Raw genomic sequence first — 25797 nt, forward strand, 5'->3', positions numbered from 1 at the left:
TAATAATGGTATTTTCTTGAATTTATATAACATTCCAACCATGTTAAGCATTATCTAGTCAACATATGGCATGATTCCATTATTTATATCAATTTGCATCACTTTGAAATGGGGACTTTTATCTAGAAGGCGAAACGCAAATTCCACTCGTGGCTAATTCTTATTGTGCCTATTTTCACTTAGGTGCTCAATGCTGTTTCTGTTCCGAACACGCTCGAGCCATAGAAAATGGTAGAGGCCTCACGTGGCCAAACGGCTGTTTAGCCTGGCAGCGCAATTGAGGGAATTCACCATTTTTTATGTCGTCAACTGGGTGGGACTTCCAACTTCATTGGCTGATCGCTCCTGGTGACCTGGTTGAAGTCATGTCCAACAGGGTCATCAGTAGGGATAGGTTAATCAAGAATAAGAAAATGTACTACTTCAAAATGGAGATTGTCGAAAAAAAAAAAAAGATCACAGATACAGATACAAAGAGGAGTCCTCTATCTATGTCTATGGCTCTGCTGTAGTTCAGTTGGCAAGTGCAGCCAGGACACACGGACCAATTCCTGGACAAGAGAGACTTGAGTTTTATGGTGAGTTTTTAATGTCAAAAGGTAAATGTATATTCATGTAACCGTTGTGTGTTTTAAACCGAAGTCAGGGCTTTAGCTGTTTGGACAAAGTTAAGTACTTTAGCCAAGTTTCGTCACTATCCAGGCCATTAAACGTTAGCTACCGTTAGCGCTACGGGGGCTACACGGCTGGATAATCAAGTCCAGATGCTAATTAGCTAGCTGGATATTTCGCTTTTGGGCAGCTAGCAGCAGAAGAGGGTTTCTCTCCACATAACGGCACAGCTAACTAGCTACGCTGATGAATGGATATATAGGGCTCCATCTTTTGTAGGTAGATGAGTTGCTTTTACCGGCCAGTGCGTTATCTGGTTGACAGGGTTTATGGTAGAAATCCATCTTTAGCACGTTGGGAGCGATTAAACAGCGGAGACCTCATTCAATGAAGGGAAGCGCAGTTAGCGGTGACCATTGGGGCATGCAAGAGACCAAAGTTGTGGAAAGCTGAACTTTTGCATACTCCGCGACATCGCATTGCGATTGATCAATCAAAGGTCACTCGTTTCCAGCCCCTACTGGATGGTTTTTGCATACCTGGTACCGACACGAGGGCGAAGCTAGAGTAGCCATCCATATAGCGTGGATGACTTCTGTTAGGTTCAGATGGAACAGCTCAGCTTCTGCGCAAAATACCAAGATGGGGAGGGAAGACACTGTCCTCATTTATTTGTTTGTGGTTCCATTAGTAACTCTCTGAATTAGAGACTGTTGTGTCGTCTTGACTGTTCAGGGTGCATTTGTCCAGCTTTTTTTGTACAACAATGAGTCTCACGTGCAGCACGTCGTCAGTGTTGAAGCAGCCGAGCTGAATCACATGATGAGGAAGACGAGCGCTTTGTACCCTGCCACTGGGCCGCCACTCTGTCTCAACAACAACTTGAAATCAGAGGTTTCTGGCTGGCGCTTCTAACGGTGATAGGATGTCTAATATGAATGAATACATGTTCTCTCTGTCCGCTCTCTCTCCCTGTATGTCTCTCTTACTGAACAAAAATATAAATGCAACAATTTCAAAGATTTTGAAAGTTGCAGTTCATATAAGGAAACCAGTCAATTGAAATACGTTAATTAGGCCTGAATCTATGTATTACACATGATTGGGCAGGGGTGCAGCGAGCTGGGGGGACTGCCCCAGGCAATCAAAATGAGTTTTCCCCCACAAAAGGTCTTTATTACAGACATAAATACTCCTCAGACGATCCTGCAGGTGAAGAAGCTGAATGTGGAGGTCCTGGGCAGGCATTGTTAGACAAGTTATTTGGTTGTTCATCAAATCAAAGAACACTAAATAGCCTATGTACCACTGCTCTGTGGCTGCATCTGAAACACACCAGTGACCAACATTAACTTTTTTTCCTTATTGCCCCGGTTGGGCAATTTGGCCAAAAATCGACAGGTCCGAAAATGTATTGTCCTGAAAAGAATTTATCCTGGCCCGGACATGGTGTAGTTCTTAAATGCATTGTGGTCATTCAGGGACCACACGCTGAGTATACCTTCTAAGACAAACATTCCCAAAGAGAGCTGGACGTGGCACACTATCAACAGTAGCCAGTAAATTGCTAGTATGTTCACTTTTGAAGGTTTACTATTGTAAATCACTTTCCCTAAAATAAATGAGCTCAGCTAGTAGGTTGATGGGCACTTTTGCTCTGGACAGCTTGTGTGCTGTGTGTAGGCATTGACTGATGTACTGCTGGAGAAGCTGTGACTGGCGGACTGTGGTGGTCAAATACAAATAGCATGACATTTAGGCGTGTAGTCTTCAATGGTATACTGCCACAGAGCAGGTAGGTAAATGTTGAACTGGAATGCAAAAATGCGCTGAAAATTTACTGGCCAGGTCGGGGACAAGATCTACTCGCCATCACATGTTTTTACAGGCCCTGGACTAGTGGGCCATTGTTAATGTTGGACCCTGCTCGTAAAATAAAATAAATGAATGTGCCAGAATAATAGGCTAAGTGGATTTCATTGCCAAGATTGTGCAAAGCTGTCATCAAGGCGAAGGCTGACTGCTTTAAAGAATCTCAAATATAAAACACTTTTTTCGTTACTACATGATTCCATATGTGTTATTTCATAGTTTAGATGTCTTCACTATTATTATACAATGTAGAAAATAATAAAAATAAAGAGAAACCCCGGAATGAGTAGGCTTATCCAAACTTTTGACTGGGACTTTTTTTTTTTTAATGTACAAAAATGTCTATAAACCTGTTTTCGCTTTGCCATTTTGGAGTATTGTGTGTAGACTGATGAGGGGGAAAAAACACTAATACATTTTAGAATAATGCTGTAACATTACAAAATGTGGAAAAAGAAGGGGTCTGAATACTTTCCGAAGGCACTGTATATGAAGAACGGATAATGATATGGATTGGCCCTACAATCCCATAATGCATTAACTGAGGCTATAACAAAGCAGAAGTTATAAGCAGAACAATGAAAAAAAAAAAAGTCTACTTATCTGCAATTAAAAACAAATCATGGAGGTTTGTTGCATGGATATCAAATGAAACTAAATGTTATTTGTCACATGCTTTGTAAACAACAGGTGTAGACCAACAATGAACTGCTTACTGATAGGCCCTTCCCAACAATGCAGAGAGAAAAAGTAATAGTAAATACTAGTGGTTGACCGATAAATTAGGACCGATTATCAAGTTTTCATAACAATCGGAAATCGGTATTCTTTCGGCGCTGATTTTTGCAGACTTTTTTTTTTTTTTACACCTTTATTTAATCTTTATTTAACTAGGCAAGTCGGTTAAGAACACATTCTTATTTTCAATGACGGCCTAGGAACGAGGCAGAACAACAGATTTTTCTTCTTTCTCGGGGGATCCAATCTTGCAACCTTACAGTTAACTCGTCCAACGCTCTAACCACCTGCATCACGAGGAGCCTGCCTGTTAAGCGAATGCAGTAAACCAAGGTAAGTTGCTAGCTAGCATTAAACTTCTCTTGTAAAACAATCAATCAACGACTGTCGTTGCTCCAATGTGTACTTAACCGAAAACATCAATGCCTTTCTTAAAATCAATACACAAGTATATATTTTTAAACCTGCATATTTAGCTAAAAGAAATCTAGGTTAGCAGGCAATATTTACTTGGTGAAATTGTGTCACTTCTCTTGCGTTCATTGCACACAGTCAGGGTATATGCAACAGTTTGGGCCGCCTGGCTCTTTGTGAACTCATTTGCCAGAATTTTACGTAATTATGACATAACATTGAAGGTTGTGCGACGTAACAGGAATATGTAGACTCATGGATGCCACCCGTTAGATAAAATACGGAATATGTAGACTCATGGATGCCACCCGTTAGATAAAATACGGAATATGTAGACTCATGGATGCCACCCGTTAGATAAAATACGGAATATGTAGATATGGATGCCACGTTTTGTTCTCATGGATGCCACCCGTTAGATGATAGACTTGGATGCCACCCGTTAGATAAAATTGACCTCATGGATGCCACCCGCTAGATAAAATACGTATTTCTGATAAAATACGTCTATTATAAAATACGTTAAGTGCCATGATTTGATATTTGATAAAATACGAATATGCAGTGCCACTGACGGAATATGTAGGGATGCCACCCGTTAGATAAAATACGGAATATGTAGACTCATGGATGCCACCCGTTAGATAAAATACGGAATATGGTATAAAATTATGGTTTAGAAAATACGAATATGTAGACTCATGGATGCCACCCGTTAGATAAAATTCCTGGATAATAAAATACGGAATATGTAGACTCATGGATGCCACCCGCTGATAAAATACGGAATATGTAGACTCATGGATGCCACCCCTTAAAATACGGAATATGTAGACTCATGGATGCCACCCGTTCAATACGTATGTAGACTCATGGATGCCAACCGTTAGATAAAATGTAAATGTTTTGTTCTCGAGGTGATAGTTTCTTTGACTTGTCTATTATAGTTAAGTCTATGATTTGATATTTGATAGAGCAGTCTGACTGAGGGGTGGCAGCAGCAGCAGGCTTGTAATAGTCAAAGGTATATTATGGTTTAGAGAAATAGTTGACGCGTTATAATTCCTGTAATGACTTGCGGCTGAACTTGAAAGGGGTTCCTTCGTTATTTTACCGTTCATGTCTTCCATAGAGAATGTCTTGATCTACTTCCAATAAGGTCTGTGTTTCGTGCAGGTTAGGGTGCGGGTTTAAACCGCCTCTGCGTTTTGATACCCGTGTAAATCTCACTAAGATAAGATAACGTTTGTCAACATTTTCAGAAATCCACTACAAAAAAAGATATTCTCTTATATTTAGCCAATATTGATCAGATATATAATAATAATAATATATGCCATTTAGCAGACGCTTTTATCCAAAGCGACTTACAGTTATAAAATTGGCAAGGTGGTGTAAGCCTACACGAAACAAAGACCTTTTCTAAGTGAATCTAAAAATATCCTATGGAATAAATGAAGGAACCGTTTTTCAGATTTTGCTAGAAAGTGTCATGGGAATTATGACTCGCACTTTGGTAGTCAATTCTTACCATGTCCATTATTAAAATAGGATTTCCTGCATATAGAAATGACAGTTTTTGTTTTCAACATTCATCACAGGTAACTTGAACTCGATTTTTATTCAAACAGTTGAGAGTATTTGTCTCCTAAGCAGACTCTTCAGTATCATTGTCACTTCAGAGCTGTGTGTGTTTTATACAGATGGCAGAGAAAAGCAGAGCACCAGTGTGGTACTATTACATGGAATTGGCACCAGGGAAAGCAAGGTGTCTTATTTGTGATAAAGATGTAAGCATGGGGTCAGCAATGGCTAAATCAAATTACCACCAACCTGTGGAATCACCTTAAGAGCACCCATCCAAAAACCCATATGTATTATATTAAGTTAAAATAAAAATTATATATATATATCCTCCAATAATCGGTATCTGCGTTGAAAAATCATAATCGGTCGACCTCTAGTAAATACACTATTATACACAGGGTACCAGTACTGGGTCGGTGATGACTAGGCTACAGTTGAAGTCAGAAGTTTACATGCACTTAGTTTGGAGTCATTAAAACTCATTTTTCAACCACTCCACAAATGTATTTTTAACAAACTATTGTTTTGGCAAGTCTGTTAGGACATCTACTTTGTGCATGACACAAGTAATTTTTCCAACAATTGTTTAGATGGGTAATTTCACTTAATTCACTGTATCACAATTCCAGTGGGTCAGAAGTTTACATACACTAAGTTGACTGTGCCTTTAAACAGCTTGGAAAATTCCAGAATATTAAGTCATGGCTTTAGAAGCTTCTGATAGGCTAATTGACATCATTGGAGTCAATTGGAGGTTCTTGTGGATGTAGTTCAAGGCCTATACCGTCAAACTCAGTGCCTCTATGCTTGACATCATGGGAAAATTAAAAGGAATCAGCCAAGACTTCAGAAAAACAATTGTAGACCTCCACAAGTCTGGTTCATCTTTGGGAGCAGTTTCCAAACGCCTGAAGGTACCACGTTCATCTGTACAAACAATAGTACGCAAGTATAAACACCATGGGACCACGCAGCCGTCATACCTCTCAGGAAGGAGACGTGTTCTGATCCAGATGAATGTACTTTGGTGCGAAAAGTGCAAATCAAACCCAGAACAACAGCAAATATATTATTAGACTTAAAACAAATCATCCAGCGATATACACTGTTTACCAGGGGGCAGGGCTACCGACGTTAAGGCTAATCTGAAGATGGTGCTGGCTTAAGCTAAAACTGGCGGGTATAGAGATATTGTTATCCACGTCGGCACCAACAATGTTAGGATGAAACAGTCAGAGATCACCAAGCGCAACATACAGTGCCTTGCGAAAGTATTCGGCCCCCTTGAACTTTGCGACCTTTTGCCACATTTCAGGCTTCAAACATAAAGATATAAAACTGTATTTTTCTGTGAAGAATCAACAAGTGGGACACAATCATGAAGTGGAATGACATTTATTGGATATTTCAAACTTTTTTAACAAATCAAAAACTGAAATTGGGCGTGCAAAATTATTCAGCCCCCTTAAGTTAATACTTTGTAGCGCCACCTTTTGCTGCGATTACAGCTGTAAGTCGCTTGGGGTATGTCTCTATCAGTTTTGCACATCGAGAGACTGAATTTTTTTCCCATTCCTCCTTGCAAAACAGCTCGAGCTCAGTGAGGTTGGATGGAGAGCATTTGTGAACAGCAGTTTTCAGTTCTTTCCACAGATTCTCGATTGGATTCAGGTCTGGAGTTTGACTTGGCCATTCTAACACCTGGATATGTTTATTTTTGAACCATTCCATTGTAGATTTTGCTTTATGTTTTGGATCATTGTCTTAATGGAAGACAAATCTCCATCCCAGTCTCAGGTCTTTTGCAGACTCCATCAGGTTTTCTTCCAGAATGGTCCTTGTACTTGGCTCCATCCTTCTTCCCATCAATTTTAACCATCTTCCCTGTTTCTGCTGAAGAAAAGCAGGCCCAAACCATGATGCTGCCACCACCATGTTTGACAGTGGGGATGGTGTGTTCAGGGTGATGAGCTGTGTTGCTTTTACGCCAAACATAACGTTTTGCATTGTTGCCAAAAAGCTGGTTAGGAGACACCACTAGAGACTAGAGGTCTACCGATTTTAATCGGCATTGCCAATTAATTAGGGCCGATTTTCAAGGTGACATAACAATCAGTAATTGGCATTTTTTTATGCTGATTATGGCTGATTACATTGCACTCCATGAGGAGATTGCATGGCAGTTCATCTGCCCATTTATCGATAGAAGTCGATGTTATAGCCGTCAACAGTTTTAAACTACTAGTCCACACCATTGTTGTTTTGACTAGCATCAATGACAGATGAGACCATTGGAAACGTGCCAATCCTGGTCCTTGGCAACAAGATTGACAGACACGAAGCCATCAGCGAGGAGACTGCGTGAGCGGTCTGTTTTTGTCTCTACAAAGTTGTCTTCATCGTAACATTGTTGAACGATGTGATCAATTATCAGTTGTAAACCTTTTTCATATGCTGCCTGCAGTGTGATCTATGTATGACAGTCAGTTGTTGGTTGGAGTACACCTCCGGAGTCACTGGAGGAGCACATATTGATCCTGCTGTACAAGTCATTGCGGGCAGCAGGTCAAATGAACAGCAAAAATTAACGAGTTACTCAAAAACCAATCTTGACTCAAGTCAGTATATAAAAAATAATAATAATGATAGTCCATAACAAGAGTTTTCTGATTAGCAAGGGGTAGTATGTTTTTCATTTCATTGTGTATTTGAAAACACAGTTTGAGATCATTGTGATGGGTTTTCTTCACTAGTTACAATGGGAAACGGGCTTCTCTAGAACAGTAACCGGGGGGGTGGAGCTTAAGCAATAGGACTGCAGTGAGGGGTTCCGAAAGTGGATTCTCAATACTCGAATCCTGTGACGATATCAAAACTTAATTTTATTACTGTGAAGCATAGACATTCTATTTTCTACCCAGATTGCGAAAACATTTGCATGTTGATTTAATGCGCATTGGTTTCAACATCTGTGTTGAGAAATCGTGTTTTTTTTTCTTTCTTTTTTTCTAGAATTTGACGATACAGACCGCAATGCAGTCTGGGATGAGTAGTTTGTCTCCTAACTCTAGTACATACAGTGGGGCAATAAAGTATTTAGTCAGCCACTAATTGTGCAAGTTCTCCCACTTAAAAAGATGAGGCCTGTAATTTTCATCATAGGTACATGTTGTCACCTCCAGGTAGGTGTTTGTCCCCCTGTATGCTGAGGGTGTCGGGTTCTTGTCCAGTTCTGGCATTTAGGTCACCACAGACTAGTACATGTCCCTGGGCCTGGAAATGGTTGATCTCCCCCTCTAGGATGAAGGATCTGTCATTGTTAAAGTTTGGGGATTCAATTGGGGGGATATAGTTGGCACATTTTTATGTCTCTCCCCTCTCTCTCGGTCTCTCTGAAGGCATTCAGTTTCTCTTCAGCAGGTCTGTTCCTATTCTAAGTTGCCCTATGGTAACAGTGTAGGGTTGCCAACAGCAGTTCTGTTCCTCTTCTAAGTCAGAGACTCATCAACAGTTATTACTGAGGAAGTGATACATTCTCTCCCAGTCAACATCTCAGCCCAACCCTGGTCCTCCAGTATAATCTAGTTCAGTGTTTCACAATCCTGGCCCTCCAGTATAATCTAGATCAGTGTTTCCCAAGTGCCTATGTAACAGGATAGATGATAAACAAACTGCAGCGTATGTGATGAGTCAAGAGTTGGTGCAGATAGGGTCAATGCAGATAGTGGAGGCAAGCTATTGGTTAACTATTTATCAGTCTTATGGCTTGGGGGTAGAAGCTGTCCTCTTGGTTTCAGACTTGGTGCATCGATACCACTTACCATGTGGTAGCAGAGAGAAGGGTATGACTTGGGTGGCTGGAGTCTTTGACCCTTTTTGACCCTTTTTAGAACTTTCCTCTTACACCGTGTGGTATAGAGGTCCTGGATGGCAGGAAGTTCTCGACCTGCTCCGCTACAGCCCCGTTGATGTGAATGGGGGTGTTTTCGGTCTTCGATTTCTTGTAGTCCACAATAAGATCCTTTGTCTTGCCCACGTTGAGGGAGAGGTAGTTGTCCTGGCACCAAACTGGCAGGTCAATGACCTCCTATTTGTAGGCTGTCTCGTCGTCTGTGATCAGGCCTACAACAGTCTTGTCATCAGCAAACTTAATGATGGTGTTGGAGTCATGGCAGCCACGCAGTCTTGGGTGAAGAGGGTCTACAGCAGGGGACTGAGCACACTCTCACATAGCGGTGTCTTTTGTATAGTTATGAAAGGGCAGTGTGGAGTGCAATAGAGATTGCATCATCTGTTGGGGCCGTATGGGGATTGAAGCGGGTCCAGGATGTCTGGGATGACTGGGTTGACGTCAGCCATGACCAGTCTTTCAGAGCATTTCATGGCTACAGATGGTCAGAGCATGCTCTGAGTACGTGTCCTGGTAATTCGTCTGGGCCTTTGTGTGTTTTAGATCATGAGGTATTAGTGTATTGTAATGTCGTGTCAGACTCTGGTGTGGTTAACCAGTTATCAGACTGACAGGGTAATGATTACAGAGACATGCTGTTTAACCAGTTATCAGACTGCCAGGGTAATGATTACAGAGAAACATGGCTGTTTACACCTGGTACTAGTGGTACAGGTTACAGGGCAGTGTTAGTTTTGGCAGCTATTTTAGATTTAGTTTTAGTCTTAAAATACATTTTTACATTTGAGTCATTTCGTCCTTCAGTTTAGGACAAAGTTTGTCTAGTTTTAGTCAGCCATTTGAGTCACATAGAGAGAAATGGACAGACTAACTTCCATTTGGTGCAGCCTTGTCCAACCAGGCCGACTGTCCCCGTGCATACCTTAGCTGGCAACATTGATATTGTGGCAGATTATAACCAGTGCCAGCCATAATTAACCATATACTATAAAGCCTTGGCTAGAGGTTAAACAATTGACTGATCTGATTTTTCTCCCCATCATAACCGTCAAGAGGGTAAATAAGTGGTTACCTTGAAAAGGGGAGGATTTTTGACTTTCAAGAAATGCTAGAAATGCTCTTTTCCGGTCTTTGTCTGTCCCTGTCCTTTCCCTGTCCTTTCCCTGTCCTTTCCGGTCTTTCCCTGTCCTTTCCGGTCCCTGTCCTTAATATTTTTGTACACTGTATGTTGCCCTAAGAGTTTCATAGTTGGTAGAATTGTATTCTAGATGATTTACAGCTGTAATGACAGCCAAAGGTACTTCAACCACATCCTCCAGTGATTTTGTAACGTTTCCTGTTGCAAAGCCATATCCCAAGTATAAATACAGTAACGCACACACTTATGGGTCAAAACAGTCTAATAGCAAAATAGTGCTGATTAGACACAACTGCAAACGTCAAGGAGTAGGGCTTGGTCTGATGGGAATTCATGATGTCATCGCCCCCCCCTTGCTTGAGGAACAATATGAAACGAAAGGGGAAAGGCCCACCCCCTTGACATACCTGGACTACCTATTGTTAAAGGGGAATTTCACCCTGGGCGAATCTGGGCTTGTTTTCATCATGTCCGAGGCATTTCTAAGACCGTGAGATGTGTTTCACACAATGCCCAGGAGGGAGGAAGAAAGGTCTGGGCGCCGTGCGCTGAATGATGACTTCCGGTGTATTGATGGGGTCTGAGAATAAATGTAGTCCTGCTTTGTGGCGTTTTGCGATGGCTCTGTTACACCAGACAATCAGTCACAAGCATTTCGCTACACCCGCAATAACATCTGCTGAATATTTGTATGTGTCCAATAAAATGTGATTTTGTGATACTGACCACACTATACGTTTTAGTGCGTGTAGATGTGGTTATCCTTGTTCGAGAGAGCCTTTGGACGTCTTTCAGCGACGTTCCTATCAGCAGATTCATTGCTAATTATATAAGCTGACACATTTTTTTTCCCCCCTTGTCTCTACAACTCATGTGGGGCGGTGCTTCGTGCTCTGTCCCCGTCCTTCCCCCAAGGCAGGCAGACACAAGTTATAACATTACAACCAACCGCCTAAATCTAGGTTTACCAGCAAATGTTAGCACATGACCGGCGTTGGCTAGCTAGTTAGCCTGGCGCATGTTAACTGGTTAATATGAGTTAGGCCTCCTGTTTAACTTTTTAGGGACATTAGCTAAATAGTTTTACTAGCTAAATATAACATAATTGACAAGGGTTGACATTGGTCATGATTATGATAGATTTATTTTAAAATCACTCAATTATAGGCATGATGAAAAATAGGATTCTAAACAGATGCAAATAACAATTATTGGCTATCCAACAAGCTAGCTAGCTAAGTTTACTAGCTAACATTGAGGAGAAACTATAATACAACAATTTAAATGTTTGAAAATCTCTAAAACGTAATATCTGGTTTTACTATAAATATATTTGCCTAAGCGTGCATGTGAAACATGGCTGTAGCTAGATACTGGTACATTTGTACGGTCTGGTTGCTGTGCACAGTTTGAGATTTCTGTCAATTAGGGTAAATATTGTTCTATACACGTAATCTCTGCCTATGTGCATGTTCAAACTGTACAATGTGTTACAGACAATGCCGTGTGGTGCCTGGGCTTCTTCCTGGAGTAAATGATTGGAGAGAAATATTCCTTTACCTGCATGTGTCATTGTAGCAGAACTGTAACTCGTGGACCGTATCCCTCTCAATGGGTTAGACATTATGCTGGATTTCAAGCAGGAGATGACTCGAGGGGCATACTTATTTCACTGTACAGCCTTACCCCCATGTCATTGATCCACAATCCATAAGTATCAGTCTACTCCGTGACACCCAGGGAACATTGCGGGACTCTGAAACAACTGTGAATTGAGCCACATTTATTGTCAACCTCAGAGTCTGATAACTCTGAGGAGGATGAAAAAATTGGGTAGACTGTTACCCATTTCATTGATCCCCAATCCTTTAGGTAAAGCTGTACAGAGCAATATGAATGTCAATACAGACAGACTGACTGGTGAGGGGATTTCAGTCACAGTCCCGCGATAAGAGCTACAACGCTAATATTTGTGTGAACTCTTAACGGTTGTGTTCTGTGGGTGTCACCGAGTAGACTGATACCCCATTTCATTGCTTCATATTCCAACCTTGTTTTAATATGATCTAGTCTAAATATGGCACGATTCCACCAATTGTAACCTCCTGCATCACTTTCAGGGGTACTTTTATTTTGAAGGCAAACCACAAATTTCACTATTGTGCCTAACCCTTATTGTGGCTAGCTTCACAACACAGAACCCAATCAAGTCTAGCATCACTAGCCAGATGAAGCTGGCTGGCTGGCTGCTTATCATGTTAGCTTTGGGCAACAAAGCTAGTGGACCCCCCACATGTATGTTTTGTTTGATAAAGTTCATATATTAAAAAAAACAAAAAAAAAAACAGTTTACATTGGCGCGTTATAAACGGGGATATTTTGTCAGGAAAAGATGCTAGAATATGCATCTAATTGACACTCTAACGTTTCCAAAAGATATTGTCTGTGAGTATAACAGAAATGATGTTGCAGGCGAAAGCCTGAAAAAAATCCAATCCGGAAGTGCCCCAGGTTTTGAAAGCGCTGCGTTCCAATGACTCCCTATTCAGCTGTGAATGTACCATCAACGAGCTTACGCTTTCTACGTATTCCCCAAGGTGTCTACAGCATTGTGACGTAGTTTTACTCGTTTCTGTTGAAGAACAGCCGTAGGCGGCCACATTGCGTAAGTGGTCACATGGTGGCTCCGAGAGAGAGATTCTCACGTAAAATACAGAGGTAGCCACTACTCCAATTGGTCCTAGAGAAAAAGGAATTGTCCGACGGATATATTATCGAATAGATATTAGAAAAACACCTTGAGGATGGATTCTAAATATTTTGGGAAAAAATTAACTTTGGCTGTCTACCTGGGAGTCTCGTGAGTGAAAACATCCGAAGTACATCAAAGGTAAACGATTTAATTTGATTGCTTTTCTGATTTCCGTGACAAGTTTGCCTGCTGCTAGCAAGGTAGCAGGCTATGATAAACTTACACAAATGCTTGTCTAGCGTTGGCTGTAAAGCATATTTTGAAAATCTGAGATGACAGGGTGATTTAACAAAAGGCTAAGCTGTGTTCTAATATTTCACTTGTGATTTTCATGACTAGGAATATTTTCTAGGAAGATTTATGTCCGTTGCGTTATGCTAATTAGTGTCAGATGATAACTGTCCCGTTCACGGGCTGGGCGTCACTACAGGTTAATGCAACCGCTGTGTCAGATTTTAAAACAAAACTTTACGGAGAAAGTAAACCATGCAATAATCTGAGCACAGCCTTTAGACAACAAAGCAGCCAAAAAGATACCTGCCATATTGGGTAGTCAACATTACTCAGAAATAGCATTTTAAATATTCACTTACCTTTGATAATCTTCATCAGAATGCACTCCCAGGAATCCCAGTTCCACCATAAATGTTTGATTTGTTCGATAATGTCCATCAGTTATGTCCAAATATCTTCTTTTGTTAGGGTGTTTGGTAAACAAATCCAAAAGGTGTAGGTGTCCTGGAGGGCAGTTAGTTTACCCCCGGTGATGCGTTGTGCAGACCTCACTACCCTCTGGAGAGCCTTACGGTTGTGGGCGGAGCAGTTGCCGTACCAGGCGGTGATACTTTTTTGCTCTCGATTGTGCATCTGTAGAAGTTTGAGTGCTTTTGGTGACAAGCCGAATTTCTTCAGCCTCCTGAGGTTGAAGAGGCGCTGCTGCGCCTTCTTCACGATGCTGTCTGTGTGGGTGGACCAATTCAGTTTGTCTGATGTGTACGCCGAGGAACTTAACTTACTACCCTCTCCACTACTGTCCCATCAATGTGGATAGGGGGGTGTTCCCTCTGCTGTTTCCTGAAGTCCACAATCATCTCCTTAGTTTTGTTGACGTTGAGTGTGAGGTTATTTTCCTGACACCACACTCCGAGGGCCCTCACCTCCTCCCTGTAGGCCGTCTCGTCGTTGTTGGTAATCAAGCCTACCACTGTTGTGTTGTCCGCAAACTTGATGATTGAGTTGGAGTAATGTAATATAGTTATGTTATGAGCTGACACTGAATCGTAGGAGCTTAACTACCAGCTAAAAGTTGGATGGAAGAACGCCCAGTGCTGCTTACCTGAGATGCCATCATCACACAGTCCTTCTTCGTAGGTGTCTGCTATGACTTCCTTTGTGTCGGAAAGAAAGGCTGAACAGTATTGGTTGTGGCCAAACTGACACTCAAAAAATTGACAAAATGGAGGGTGGTTGATAGTGAAATTAAAGTCGCTTTGGATAAAAGCGTCTGCTAAATGGCATATATTATTATTATTATTATTGTCTGGCTTGCCATTCTATTGGTAGACTACAAGTACACGTGATCCAATACGTAATATGGTACACTGATCATACTTTTTGTATTTTGTATTTCTGAGGCTGTGGAGGGATTGTAATTGTGGTTATAAAACATGAATCATCAGTGTACAATGACACCTTTTTTGTTTTTCAGCCCTGGATTTCTAATCCCTTAATTATATTATTGGATCTAATTTTAACAGCTAACATTTCGATGGCAATAATATATACATTGCTCAAACAAATAAAGGGAACACTTAAACAACACAATGTAACTCCCAAGTCAATCACACTTCTGTGGAATCAAACTGTCCACTTAGGAAGCAACACTAATTGACAATAAATTTCACATGCTGTTGTGCAAATGGAATAGACAACAGGTGGAAATTATAGGCATTTAGCAAGACACCCCCAATAAAGGAGTGGTTCTGCAGGTGGGGACCACAGACTACTTCTCAGTCCCTATGCTTCCTGGCTGATGTTTTGGTCACTTTTGAATGCTGTCGGTGCTTTCACTCTAGTGGTAGCATGAGACGGAGTCTGCAACCCACACAAGTGGCTCAGGTAGTGCAGCTCATCCAGAATGGGACATCAATGCGAGCTGTGGCAAGAAGGTTTGCTGTGTCTGTCAGCGTAGTGTCCAGAGCATGGAGGCGCTACCAGGAGACGGGCCAGTACATCAGGAGACGTGGAGGAGGCCGTAGAAGGGCAACAACCCAGCAGCAGGACCGCTACCTCCGCCTTTGTGCAAGGAGGAGCACTGCCAGAGCCCTGCAAAATGACCTCCAGGAGGCCACAAATGTGCCTGTGTCTGCTCAAACGGTCAGAAACCTACTCCATGAGGGTGGTATGAGGGCCCGACGTCCACAGGTGGGGGTTGTGCTTACCGCCCAACACTGTGCAGGACGTTTGGCATTTGCCAGAGAACACCAAGATTGTCAAATTCGCCACTGGCGCCCTGTGCTCTTCACAGATGAAAGCAGGTTCACACTGAGCACATGTGACAGACGTGACATAGTCTGGAGACGCCGTGGAGAACGTTCTGCTGCCTGCAACATCCTCCAGCATGACCGGTTTGGCGGTGGGTCAGTCATGGTGTGGGGTGGGGTGGCATTTCTTTGGGGGGCTGTGACTGCCATTAGGTACCGAGATGAGATCCTCAGACCCCTTGAGACCATATGTTGGTGTGGTTGACCCTGGGTTCCTCCTAATGCAAGACGATGCTAGACCTCATGTGGCTTGAGTGTGTCAGCAGTTCCTGCAAGAGGAAGGTATTGATGCTATGGACTGGCCCGCCTGTTCCCCAGACCTGAATCCAATTGAGCACATCTGGGACATCATGTCTCGCTCCATCCAACAACGCCACGTTGCACCACAGACTGTCCAGGAGTTGGCGGATGCTTTAGTCCAGGTAGAGTACGACCCTACCTCACACAGGAAGTGGCGCAGGTCCTAATCCAGACACTTGTCCTCCATCCACTGCAACTCACTGGCTCCCGGCTTGTGCCATTAAACCCTTTTGTGGAAATTCTAACCAGAAGAATAGACTGTAGATTCTTCAAACAACTTTATTATAAGATTTGCTAAAATTAAGCGGTTAACAATCCACTCAATGGTGCAGAGTTAAGAGCCCAACGAACAGTTGGCTCAGCTTTTATAGAAAAGTCTGACCTCTTTGTCTATGTGGCAGTTAGCAGATGCAAAAGGGGGGGGGACATAATAATATATAAAAGGTGATTAGCTTGTCTGTGGAGATTAAGAGCTGACGTTGCCACAATTCTCTGTCCCTTCCTGCAAGTTTCCACACAGATGAGTTCCTGCAGATAGTGCAAATGGAATGTCACATACTGTGGTCGCACCCGGCTCTTAACTGTACAGCCAGACTTATGACTGAGTCACACAAGATGAGCCTGCATCAGCAAGAGAAACACTAGCATATAACAATGGACAATTGTCTAAGTAAAACAGCATAGTATGTCTGAATGTCATTTTCCCACCACAACCCCACAACTTATCCAGAATGTAGCAGCCCGCCTCGTTTTCAACTTTCCCAAATTCATGTCATCCCACTCCTCTCCACACTCAACTGGCTTCCAGTCGAAGCTCACATCCACTACAAGACCATGGTATTTACCTACGGAGCAGCAAGAGGAACTGTCCCTCCATACCTTCAGGCTATGCTTAAATCCTACACCCCAACCTGAGCACACTGCTCTGCCACCTCGGGTCTCTTGGCCCTCCGACCCCAAGCTCTTCTCTGTCCTGGCACCCAAATGGTGGAACCAGCTTCCCTCTGAAGCTAAGAGAGCAGAGTCCCTGTCCATCTTCCGAAAACATCTGAAACCCCTACCTCTTCAAACAGTATCTTCACCATCTGAAACTTCTTCAAACAGTATCTTTAAATAATCCTCCATCTGCTAAATGACTAACATTCAAATGTCTCTCTGTCTGCAGGTCCAAAGTGATTCCTGATGGTAGCTACAGACTGAGAAGGAAGGACTGACTGACTATAACTACAACCTCTACCAGATTAAGACCTCAAACGGGTTTGTGTGACCTACCCTTCAGTGTGGGGGTGTTAGGACTATCCCTCTGACAGCATGGCCCCTGCGGTGGGCGGTCCGGTGGGCTACACTCCTCCAGAGGGGGGCTGGGGCTGGGCGGTGGTGGTGGGAGCCTTCATCTCTATTGGCTTCTCCTATGCCTTCCCCAAGTCCATCACTGTCTTCTTCAAGGAGCTGGAGGCCACCTTTGACGCTACTCCTTCACAGGTCTCATGGATCTCCTCTATCATGCTGGCCTGCATGTACGGTGGAGGTGAGTAGTGGGGGCTGGTAGGGGAGGAATGTACGGTGGAGGTGAGTAGTGGGGGCTGGTAGGGAAGGAATCTGATCTCCCCGAAGGGGTTTCTGTCGTCACTGAAAGACAAATACTGTCTTCATTAAAAACATAAAAAATACATCAAAATAGGGAGAGAGGGCAAGATGGGTGGGAGAGAAGGTGAGAAAGGATGGGGTGAAAGTCCTCTTCATGCTAAATTGTGTGATTGGTTCAGGGGGCTCCTCATAATGTGCTTTACCCTAGACGTTCTGACCCCTTTCTGTTCTCTTTACAAAAAGATGTGTACATATCACATTGTAGACTCACTCAACAGCTAGTGATCATGTGTTACAGGTGGATGGACAGGCATTATCATGTCATTAGTGTTGTGAACAGAGGAAGTCAAAGATCTGTTCTGAGATCTATATGGAGAACAGAGGAAGTCAAATAGATCTGTTCTGAGATCTATATGGAGAACAGAGGAAGTCAAATAGATCTGTTCTGAGATCTATATGGAGAACAGAGGAAGTCAAATAGATCTGTTCTGAGATCTATATGGAGAACAGAGGAAGTCAAATAGATCTGTTCTGAGATCTATATGGAGAACAGAGGAAGTCAAATAGATCTGTTCTGAGATCTATATGGAGAACAGAGGAAGTCAAATAGATCTGTTCTGAGATCTATATGGAGAACAGAGGAAGTCAAATAGATCTGTTCTGAGATCTATATGGAGAACAGAGGAAGTCAAATAGATCTGTTCTGAGATCTATATGGAGAACAGAGGAAGTCAAATAGCTACGTCGGTAGCAATGAAGTGATTTGAAAGGCTGGTCATGGCTCACATCAACACCATTATCCCAGAATCCCTAGACCCACTCCAATTTGCATACAGATCCACAGGTGATACAATCTCTATTGCACTCCACACTGCCCTTTCAGACCTGGACAAAAGGAACACCTATGTGAGAATGCTGTTTATTGACTACAGCTCAGTGTTCAACACCATAGTGCCCTCAAAGCTCATAACTAGGCTAAGGACCCTGGGACTAAACACCTCCCTCTGAAACTGGATCCTGGACTTCCTGATGGGCCGCCCCCAGGTGGTAAGGGTAGGTAACAACACATCCACCATGCTGATCCTCAACACAGGGACCCCTCAGGTGGTAAGGGTAGGTAACAACACATCCGCCACGCTGATCCTCAACACAGGGGCCCCTCGGGTGGTAAGGGTAGGTAACAATACATCTACCACGCTGATCCTCAACACAGGGGCCCCTCAGAGGTGATTGCTCAGTCCCCTCCTGTACTCCCTGTTCACTCATGACTGCATGGCCAGGCACGACTCCAACACCATCAGTAAGTTTGACAATGGCAACAGTGGTAGGCCTGATCACCGACAACGACCACACAGCCTATAGGGAGGTCAGAGACCTGCCAGGACAACCTCTCCCTCAACGTGATCAAGACAAAGGAGATGATTGTGGAACACAGGAAAAGGAGGACCAAGCATTGCCCCGTTCTCATCGACAGGGATGTAGTGGAGCAGGTTGAGAGCTTCAAGTTCCTTGGTGTCTACATCACCAACAAACTAGAACGGTCCAAACACACCAAGATGGTCGTGAAGAGGGCATGACAAAGCCTATTCCCCCTCAGGAGACTGAATTTTTTTTTTTTTGGCATGGGTCCTCAGATCCTCAGAAGGTTCTACAGCTGCACCATTGAGAGCATCCTGGTTGCATGACTGCCTGGTGTGTGGCAACTGCTCGGCCTCCGACTGCAAGGCACTTCAGAGGGTAGTATGTACGTCCTAGTACATCACCGGGGCCAAGCTTCCTGCCATCCAGGACCTCTTTACCAGGCGGTGTCAGGGGAAGGACCTAAAAAGACTCATGCCACCCTAGTCATAGATGGTTCTCTCTGCTACTGCACAGCAAGCGGTACCGGAGCGCCAAGTCCAGGTCCGAAAGGCTCCTATATATAGCTTATACCCCCAAGCCATTAGACTCCTGAACAGCTCAAATGGCTACCTGGACTATTTGCCTTGCTGTAGCGCTTCTGCTACTCTCTATTAACATAGGCACTTTAATAACTCTACCCACATGTACATATTACCTCAATTACCTGGACTAACTGGTGCCCCTGCACATTGACTCTGTACCAGTACCCCCTGTATATAGCCTCCACATTGACTCTGTACCGTACCCCCTGTATATAGCCCTTGACTCTGTATACCCCCCTATATAGCCTCCACATTGACTCTGTACCGTAATACCCTGTATATAGCCTCCACATTGACTCTGTACCGGTACACCCTGTATATAGCCTTGCGATTGTTATTTCACTGCTCTTTAATTATTTACTTTGATTTGTTACTTTCTTTTAGGTGTTTTTCCTAACTGCATTGTTGGTTAAGGGCTTGTAAGTAAGCATTTCACTGTAAGGTAACGGACTGAGCCTGTTGTGTTCGGCAAATGTGACAAATACAATTTGATTTGATATATAGTACCCGTCAAAAGTTTGGACACACCTACTCATTCCAAATGTGTTCTTTTTTAAAATTATTTTCTACATTGTAGAATAATAGTGAAGACATCAAAACTATGAAATAACACATATGGAATCATGTAGTAACCAAAAAAAAGTGTGAAACAAAAAAGTGTAGCCACCCTTTGCCTTTGACAGCTTTGCACACTCTTGGCATTCTCTCAACCTGCTTCACGAGGAAGTCACCTGGAATGCATTTCAATGAACAGGTGGCCTTGTTAACATCTCTAGGGTATGTGGGACGCTAGCCTCCCATTTGGCCAACATCCAGTGAGATTGCAGAGCACCAATCAAATACAGAAATACTCGTTATAAAAATTCAGAAATCAAAACATATTTTACATAGGTTTAAAGATGAACATCTTGTGAATCCAACCACTGTCAGATTTAAAAACTGCTTTACGGCGAAAGCATACCGTACGATTATTTGAGAACATAGCCCAGTTGACAAATTATTACAAACAGTAACCAGCCAAGCAGAAGCGTTACAAAACTCAGAAATAGAGAGAAAATTAATCCCTTACCTTTAATGATCTTCATATGGTTTCCACTCACTTAACCCGAAAGCCATCCACACCAATGTGTCGGAGGAAACACCGTGCACTGCGCCCGGCCCCCGCCGGAGTTGCTAGTGCGCAACGGGACAATGACATCCCTGCCGGCCTAACACTGAGGACGCTGGGCCAATTGTGCGCCGCCCCATGGGTCGTGGCCGGCTGCGACAGAGCCTGGACTCAAACCAGGATCTCTAGTGGCACAGCTACCACTGTGATGCAGAGCCTTAGACCACTGGGCCACTCAGGAGGCCTTACATAAATACTTTAATTCACTAACTAACTTGTTCCTAATATTATTCTCTTCTGTCCCTCTCCTCCCCCTTCCCTGTTTCTCGCCCTTCCCTGTCCTCTTTCCCCCCCTCCCCTGTCTCTCCAGGACCAATTAGCAGTATTCTGGTGAACCGCTATGGCAGTCGACCAATCATGATGCTAGGGGGCTGTCTGTCAGGAAGTGGTTTGATAGCAGCTTCCTTCTGCAACACTGTGCAACAACTCTACTTCTGTGTCGGAGTTATTGGAGGTACCGCCAACCCTGAATTTGTATGTTGGTATTTTTCTAATACAGTAGTTTACTGATCATTGCCTCCCTCCCCTCTCTAGGTCTGGGTCTAGCGTTCAACCTGAACCCGGCGTTGACTATGATTGGTAAATACTTCTATAAGCGTCGTCCTATAGCTAATGGCATTGCCATGGCGGGCAGCCCAGTCTTCCTGTCCACGCTGGCTCCTCTTAACTCCTGGTTCTTTGACCAGTTTGGTTGGAGGGGCTCCTTCCTCATCCTAGGTGGTCTACTGCTCAACTGCTGTGTAGCCGGGTCCTTGATGAGACCCATTGGACCCAAACCTGCCGACCCCCAACTGTCGGAGAACGGGGAGGTGAAGAGGGCGGAGTCTAATCTGACGGTGATGCAGCGTGTCAATGCTGTGATCGACCTGACGCTGTTTAAACACCGCGGCTTCCTGCTGTATCTCCTTGGCAACGTCATCATGTTCTTTGGCCTGTTCTCTCCCCTAGTCTTCCTCTCCAACTACGCTAAGAGTAAGGACATCAGTAAAGAGAAGGCTGCTCTGCTTCTCTCCATCCTCGCCTTTGTTGACATGTTCGCCCGTCCTTCTATGGGGCTGTTAGCCAACACCCGCTGGGTCCGACCCAGGATACAGTACTACTTCGCTGCATCCGTGCTCTATAACGGGGTGTGTCACGTCTTGGCACCGCTGTCCGTGGACTATGTAGGCTTCGTGGTGTATGCTGTGTTCTTTGGGTTTGCGTTCGGCTGGCTGTCAGCAGTTCTGTTTGAGACTCTGATGGACCTGGTCGGGGCCCAGAGGTTCTCCTCAGCCGTCGGACTCGTCACCATCGTGGAGTGTGGACCGGTACTGCTGGGACCGCCACTACTCAGTAAGTGTGTGTGAGCGAGAGAGCAAATACTCTACCTATATCACAATGAACAAATTTCCCTTATTGTCATCATCAACAAGTCTCTCTCTCCTCCCTCTCTCTCTCAATTCAATTCAAGGGGCTTTATTGGCATGGGAAACATGAACATTGCCAAAGCAAGTGAGGTAGATAATATACAAAAGTGAATTCTCTCTCCTCTGTCTTTCCCCCCTCCAGGTCGTTTCTATGACTTCTATGGTGACTACCAGTGGACCTACCTGTGTTGTGGTATCATCCTCATCATCTCCTCAGTTTTCCTCTTCGTAGGGATGGGCATAAACTACAAGCTGTTGGAGAGAGAGGAGGAGGAGGAGAGGAGAGAGACGGAGAGGCCCAAGGAGGAGTGCACGGCCATGCTGGAGGGAGAGAAGGGAGAGAGGAGAGAGACTGAGCGGCCCAAGGAGGAGTGCACAGCCATGCTGGAGGGAGAGAAGGAAAGGGAGGAGGAGAGTAGTGAGGCCACACCCATGACGGATGTTTCTAAGATGGATGAAGATATTGTTTAGCAGGCGAAACAACAATTAGAATAATTTGAACACTGTAAATTCACCACAACTAAGCCCAAAAAGAGAACATGATCATTTCATACCTTGATTACATTGAGAATAGTTGGGAGCACATTTCCTAAATTCAAATAATTTTTAGTTGAATTCCTGTATCCCCTTATTATTACTATAATTATTATTATTATTATTACTACTACTACTACTTCAGGGGGACCTAAAAAATCACTTTCGGGCTGGTTTTGGCCCGTGGGCCGCCTGTGGCCAACCCCTGCTGTATAGAGACTGACCTGAACTGGACACACACCCTCTGGTTTTAGGTACCTTTGGTAAACTGAGCTGAGTCCTCTACAGTAGACGAGCAATAACACAGAGGACTACTGTCTCTGAGCTCACATATACATACAACATCCAGTATCTATCCCAGCTCTACACACTGTCTTCATACATACCTGAATGGTCATGTCATCACATCAGTCTTTGTGCTTCCCAGATCCTGTGTGCGGTACGATCAATCACAGTATTACAGGTGATCAGAATGATTGATAGTGTTTGTTTTTATAATGTTAATGATTAGTAGAAAGTAGAGACTATTGGGATTCTGTAATGATGTAGATTTCTAGTTGAGAAGCACAACGATGTGATTTCAACCACTAAGCTTTTCAGTTTAGCTGAGAAGCTTTTTGTAAGCACTTTGAACATCTTTCTGAAGACACACACCCGTTTGAGTGTGTGGACGTGTGTGGGGGCGTGTTTAACTATTTTTGTCCCCCACAAGAGTAGTAAAGGAACAAAAATGTGACCAACTGGGGACATTTTGTTAGTCCCCACAAGGTCAAATCCTATTTCTAGACGGTTTAAGGTTAGAATTAGTGTTAGAATGATGTTAAGGTAAGAGTACAGATTGGGGAAAATGGGATTTTGAATGGGACTGAATTGTGTGTCCACAGTTAGCTTGGTGTGTGTGGCAGGCAGACACGCAGGCGGACACGCAGGCAGATAGACAGACACAGGCATTTCTTTTAGTGCTGTATCATATCAGCAGATACTGTATCAATATGTCCCAAACTGAATCCTGTTCCCTATATAGTGCACTACTTTAGACCAGAGCCCTATTCCCTGTATAGTGCACTAAGGTAAAGGGTACTATTTTGAGGTCTTATGTCTACAGATACAGTATGAGCGTTAATTCAGTAAGTCCTTCCATTCAGCAGTCTGGGGTAGTACCAGCTGTCACCAGGAGAGGGCAGTAGAGTCTTTAGAACATTCAGCAGTCTGGGGCAGTACCAGCTGTCACCAGGAGAGGGCAGTAGAGTCTTTAGAACATTCAGCAGTCTGGGGCAGTACCAGCTGTCACCAGGAGAGGGCAGTAGAGTCTTTAGAACATTCAGCAGTCTGGGGCAGTACCAGCTTTCAGCAGTCTGGGGCAGTAGAGTCTTTAGAACATTCAGCAGTCTGGGGCAGTACCAGCTGTCACCAGGAGAGGGCAGTAGAGTCTTTAGAACATTCAGCAGTCTGGGGCAGTACCAGCTGTCACCAGGAGAGGGCAGTAGAGTCTTTAGAACATTCAGCAGTCTGGGGCAGTACCGGCTGTCACCAGGAGAGGGCAGTAGAGTCTTTAGAACAGTGTTCACGTTTTCTGACTCAAAATCACTTTCACAGTCAACAAGTCAGCCAAGATCTACAGCTCAGATTGTTTTTCCTTAAATTACTTTAATAATGTAACATGAACCTAATAAAAACAGTTCTGTCGGATTGTGCAGTAGGCCTAATTCATTATCACAGCATATTGGCTATGTGCCTGGCCTGCCAATATGGTTCTTATTCGACCATATTATATTTCAAATATCGAGCCTTGATAACAAAATAGATCAGTTGGTGTAGCACTTGCAAGGCACTGTGGAGCATTAATTAAAATATTATAATAATAATAAGATTGTTTTTCCTTAAATGATGATGATTGACTAAGAATACCTTGAAGGACCGTGCTTTAGAACATTCAGAAGGCTGGGGTAGTACCGGCTGTCACCAGGAGAGGGCAGTAGAGCCTTTAGGACATTAGAACCTTCTCTCTGGGTTAGGTTGCCCAGGGGACAAAGATTTATCCTCAATAATTTTTCAACCTTTCAGATTTTTGTCATTTAACTCCATCGATCAGCACCCCACATTGAAATGTTTTTAGAAACAGAATTAAATCATGTTTGTAACACTTGATTACTTTAGCATTTTTTGTTCTCAGTCTTCCATGATATTGTGACGCAGCCTTTCTTTACTGTGTGTGATGTCATGTTTAAAGGAAGTGTTTCATGTTTTTCCTATTTGATGGATGGTAATGAAGAACAGTGTTGCTGCTTCAGTTGTAGTATTCAATAGCTAGCTATTATCTGGTGCTTAATGAGGGATTTGGGCCCTGTTTAGATCCACTCAAACACTGCCTTTCTGCCTCCCCTCCTTTCTGCCATTTTGTGAGGAAGGATGAGGTACATATTTGAACTGAAGGAATATAAAGCTACTGTGGCTTGTGATGTCTTGAGGTGAACCCTGGTTGTAAAAAGACACCTGGAAGGTTGACAGGATTTAACATTTAATAAGTACTCTTCCAGCAGTGTGGAGGAGTTTTGGTTCTTGTGATCAATGTTCCCTTAAAATAAATTAGGCGCTGAGCAAATTTCAGGTCTGCTTAGCACAAACTTGTTGAATGTTGTGAAGGATCTGTGCAACTTCCGGCGCGTTTACTGAGGCTGTACCGGCTTTACAGTTACATTTGCAGACAGTGGTCAAGTAGGCTACTGTGGCTATGTGATCATAATGTAGGCCTACCAGAGTGGCATAGCATCAAAACAATGGAGAAAATGCATCCCATAACATTTGAACATGGAAATTGCTGTTGCATCAATCCCCCCGTAGCAGCCAATGTGTGGTTTGTGTAGAGGACGAGTCATAGTTCCTAATCTGGTGGGTTCTGCCTAAAACACAATCACTTGCATAGTTAGTTTTGCATACGAAGTCTTGCATAGTTAATTTTGTTTCGGTATGTTACATAGAAAGCGGTTAATATTTCATTGATTCTCTGACAATTCCCACAGTAAAGGGAAACATTGAGAGAGTGAATTACAGGGAGAAAACTCTAGAAAGTTGAGTGAAGTTAAGTCTCGTGCTTCATCTTAGATGGAACATTGCTAGTGATTTTATAGTTGAATATCTCCGCAGCACAAGCCAGCAGGTTGACCTCTAGAGTTCGGAGAACAGTAGAAAACATTTGACATTTCACTGGAAAGAAAACATGACTGTGTAAAAATAACAAACAATGCAGTGTTACTTTTTATGGGGAGGAAATGAATAAACCATTTAAAACACAA

General features: G+C 43.3%; 1 protein-coding gene across 1 annotated transcript; it reads left to right on the forward strand.

Annotated features, from left to right (window-relative positions):
* The first annotated feature begins 422 nt into the window (after window positions 1-422).
* On the forward strand, window positions 423-25797 carry LOC118359519 (monocarboxylate transporter 1-like). The gene is made up of 5 exons (XM_035738024.2): window positions 423-578; window positions 17032-17394; window positions 20875-21018; window positions 21099-21896; window positions 22113-25797. The coding sequence occupies exons 2-5, from the start codon at window positions 17178-17180 to the stop codon at window positions 22439-22441; spliced, it is 1488 nt and encodes a 495-aa protein (XP_035593917.1). The 5' UTR covers window positions 423-578; window positions 17032-17177; the 3' UTR covers window positions 22442-25797.

Source organism: Oncorhynchus keta, chromosome 27, assembly GCF_023373465.1.
Source record: "Oncorhynchus keta strain PuntledgeMale-10-30-2019 chromosome 27, Oket_V2, whole genome shotgun sequence".
Lineage (NCBI taxonomy): Eukaryota > Metazoa > Chordata > Actinopteri > Salmoniformes > Salmonidae > Oncorhynchus > Oncorhynchus keta.

Coding starts and splice junctions, on each gene's coding strand:
- LOC118359519 (XM_035738024.2), top strand. CDS start 17,178: ATGGCCCCTGCGGTGGGCGGTCCGGTGGGCTACACTCCTCCAGAGGGG. Junction 21,019..21,098: donor CTGTGTCGGAGTTATTGGAG/GTACCGCCAACC, acceptor TCCCCTCTCTAG/GTCTGGGTCTAGCGTTCAAC. Junction 21,897..22,112: donor GCTGGGACCGCCACTACTCA/GTAAGTGTGTGT, acceptor TCCCCCCTCCAG/GTCGTTTCTATGACTTCTAT.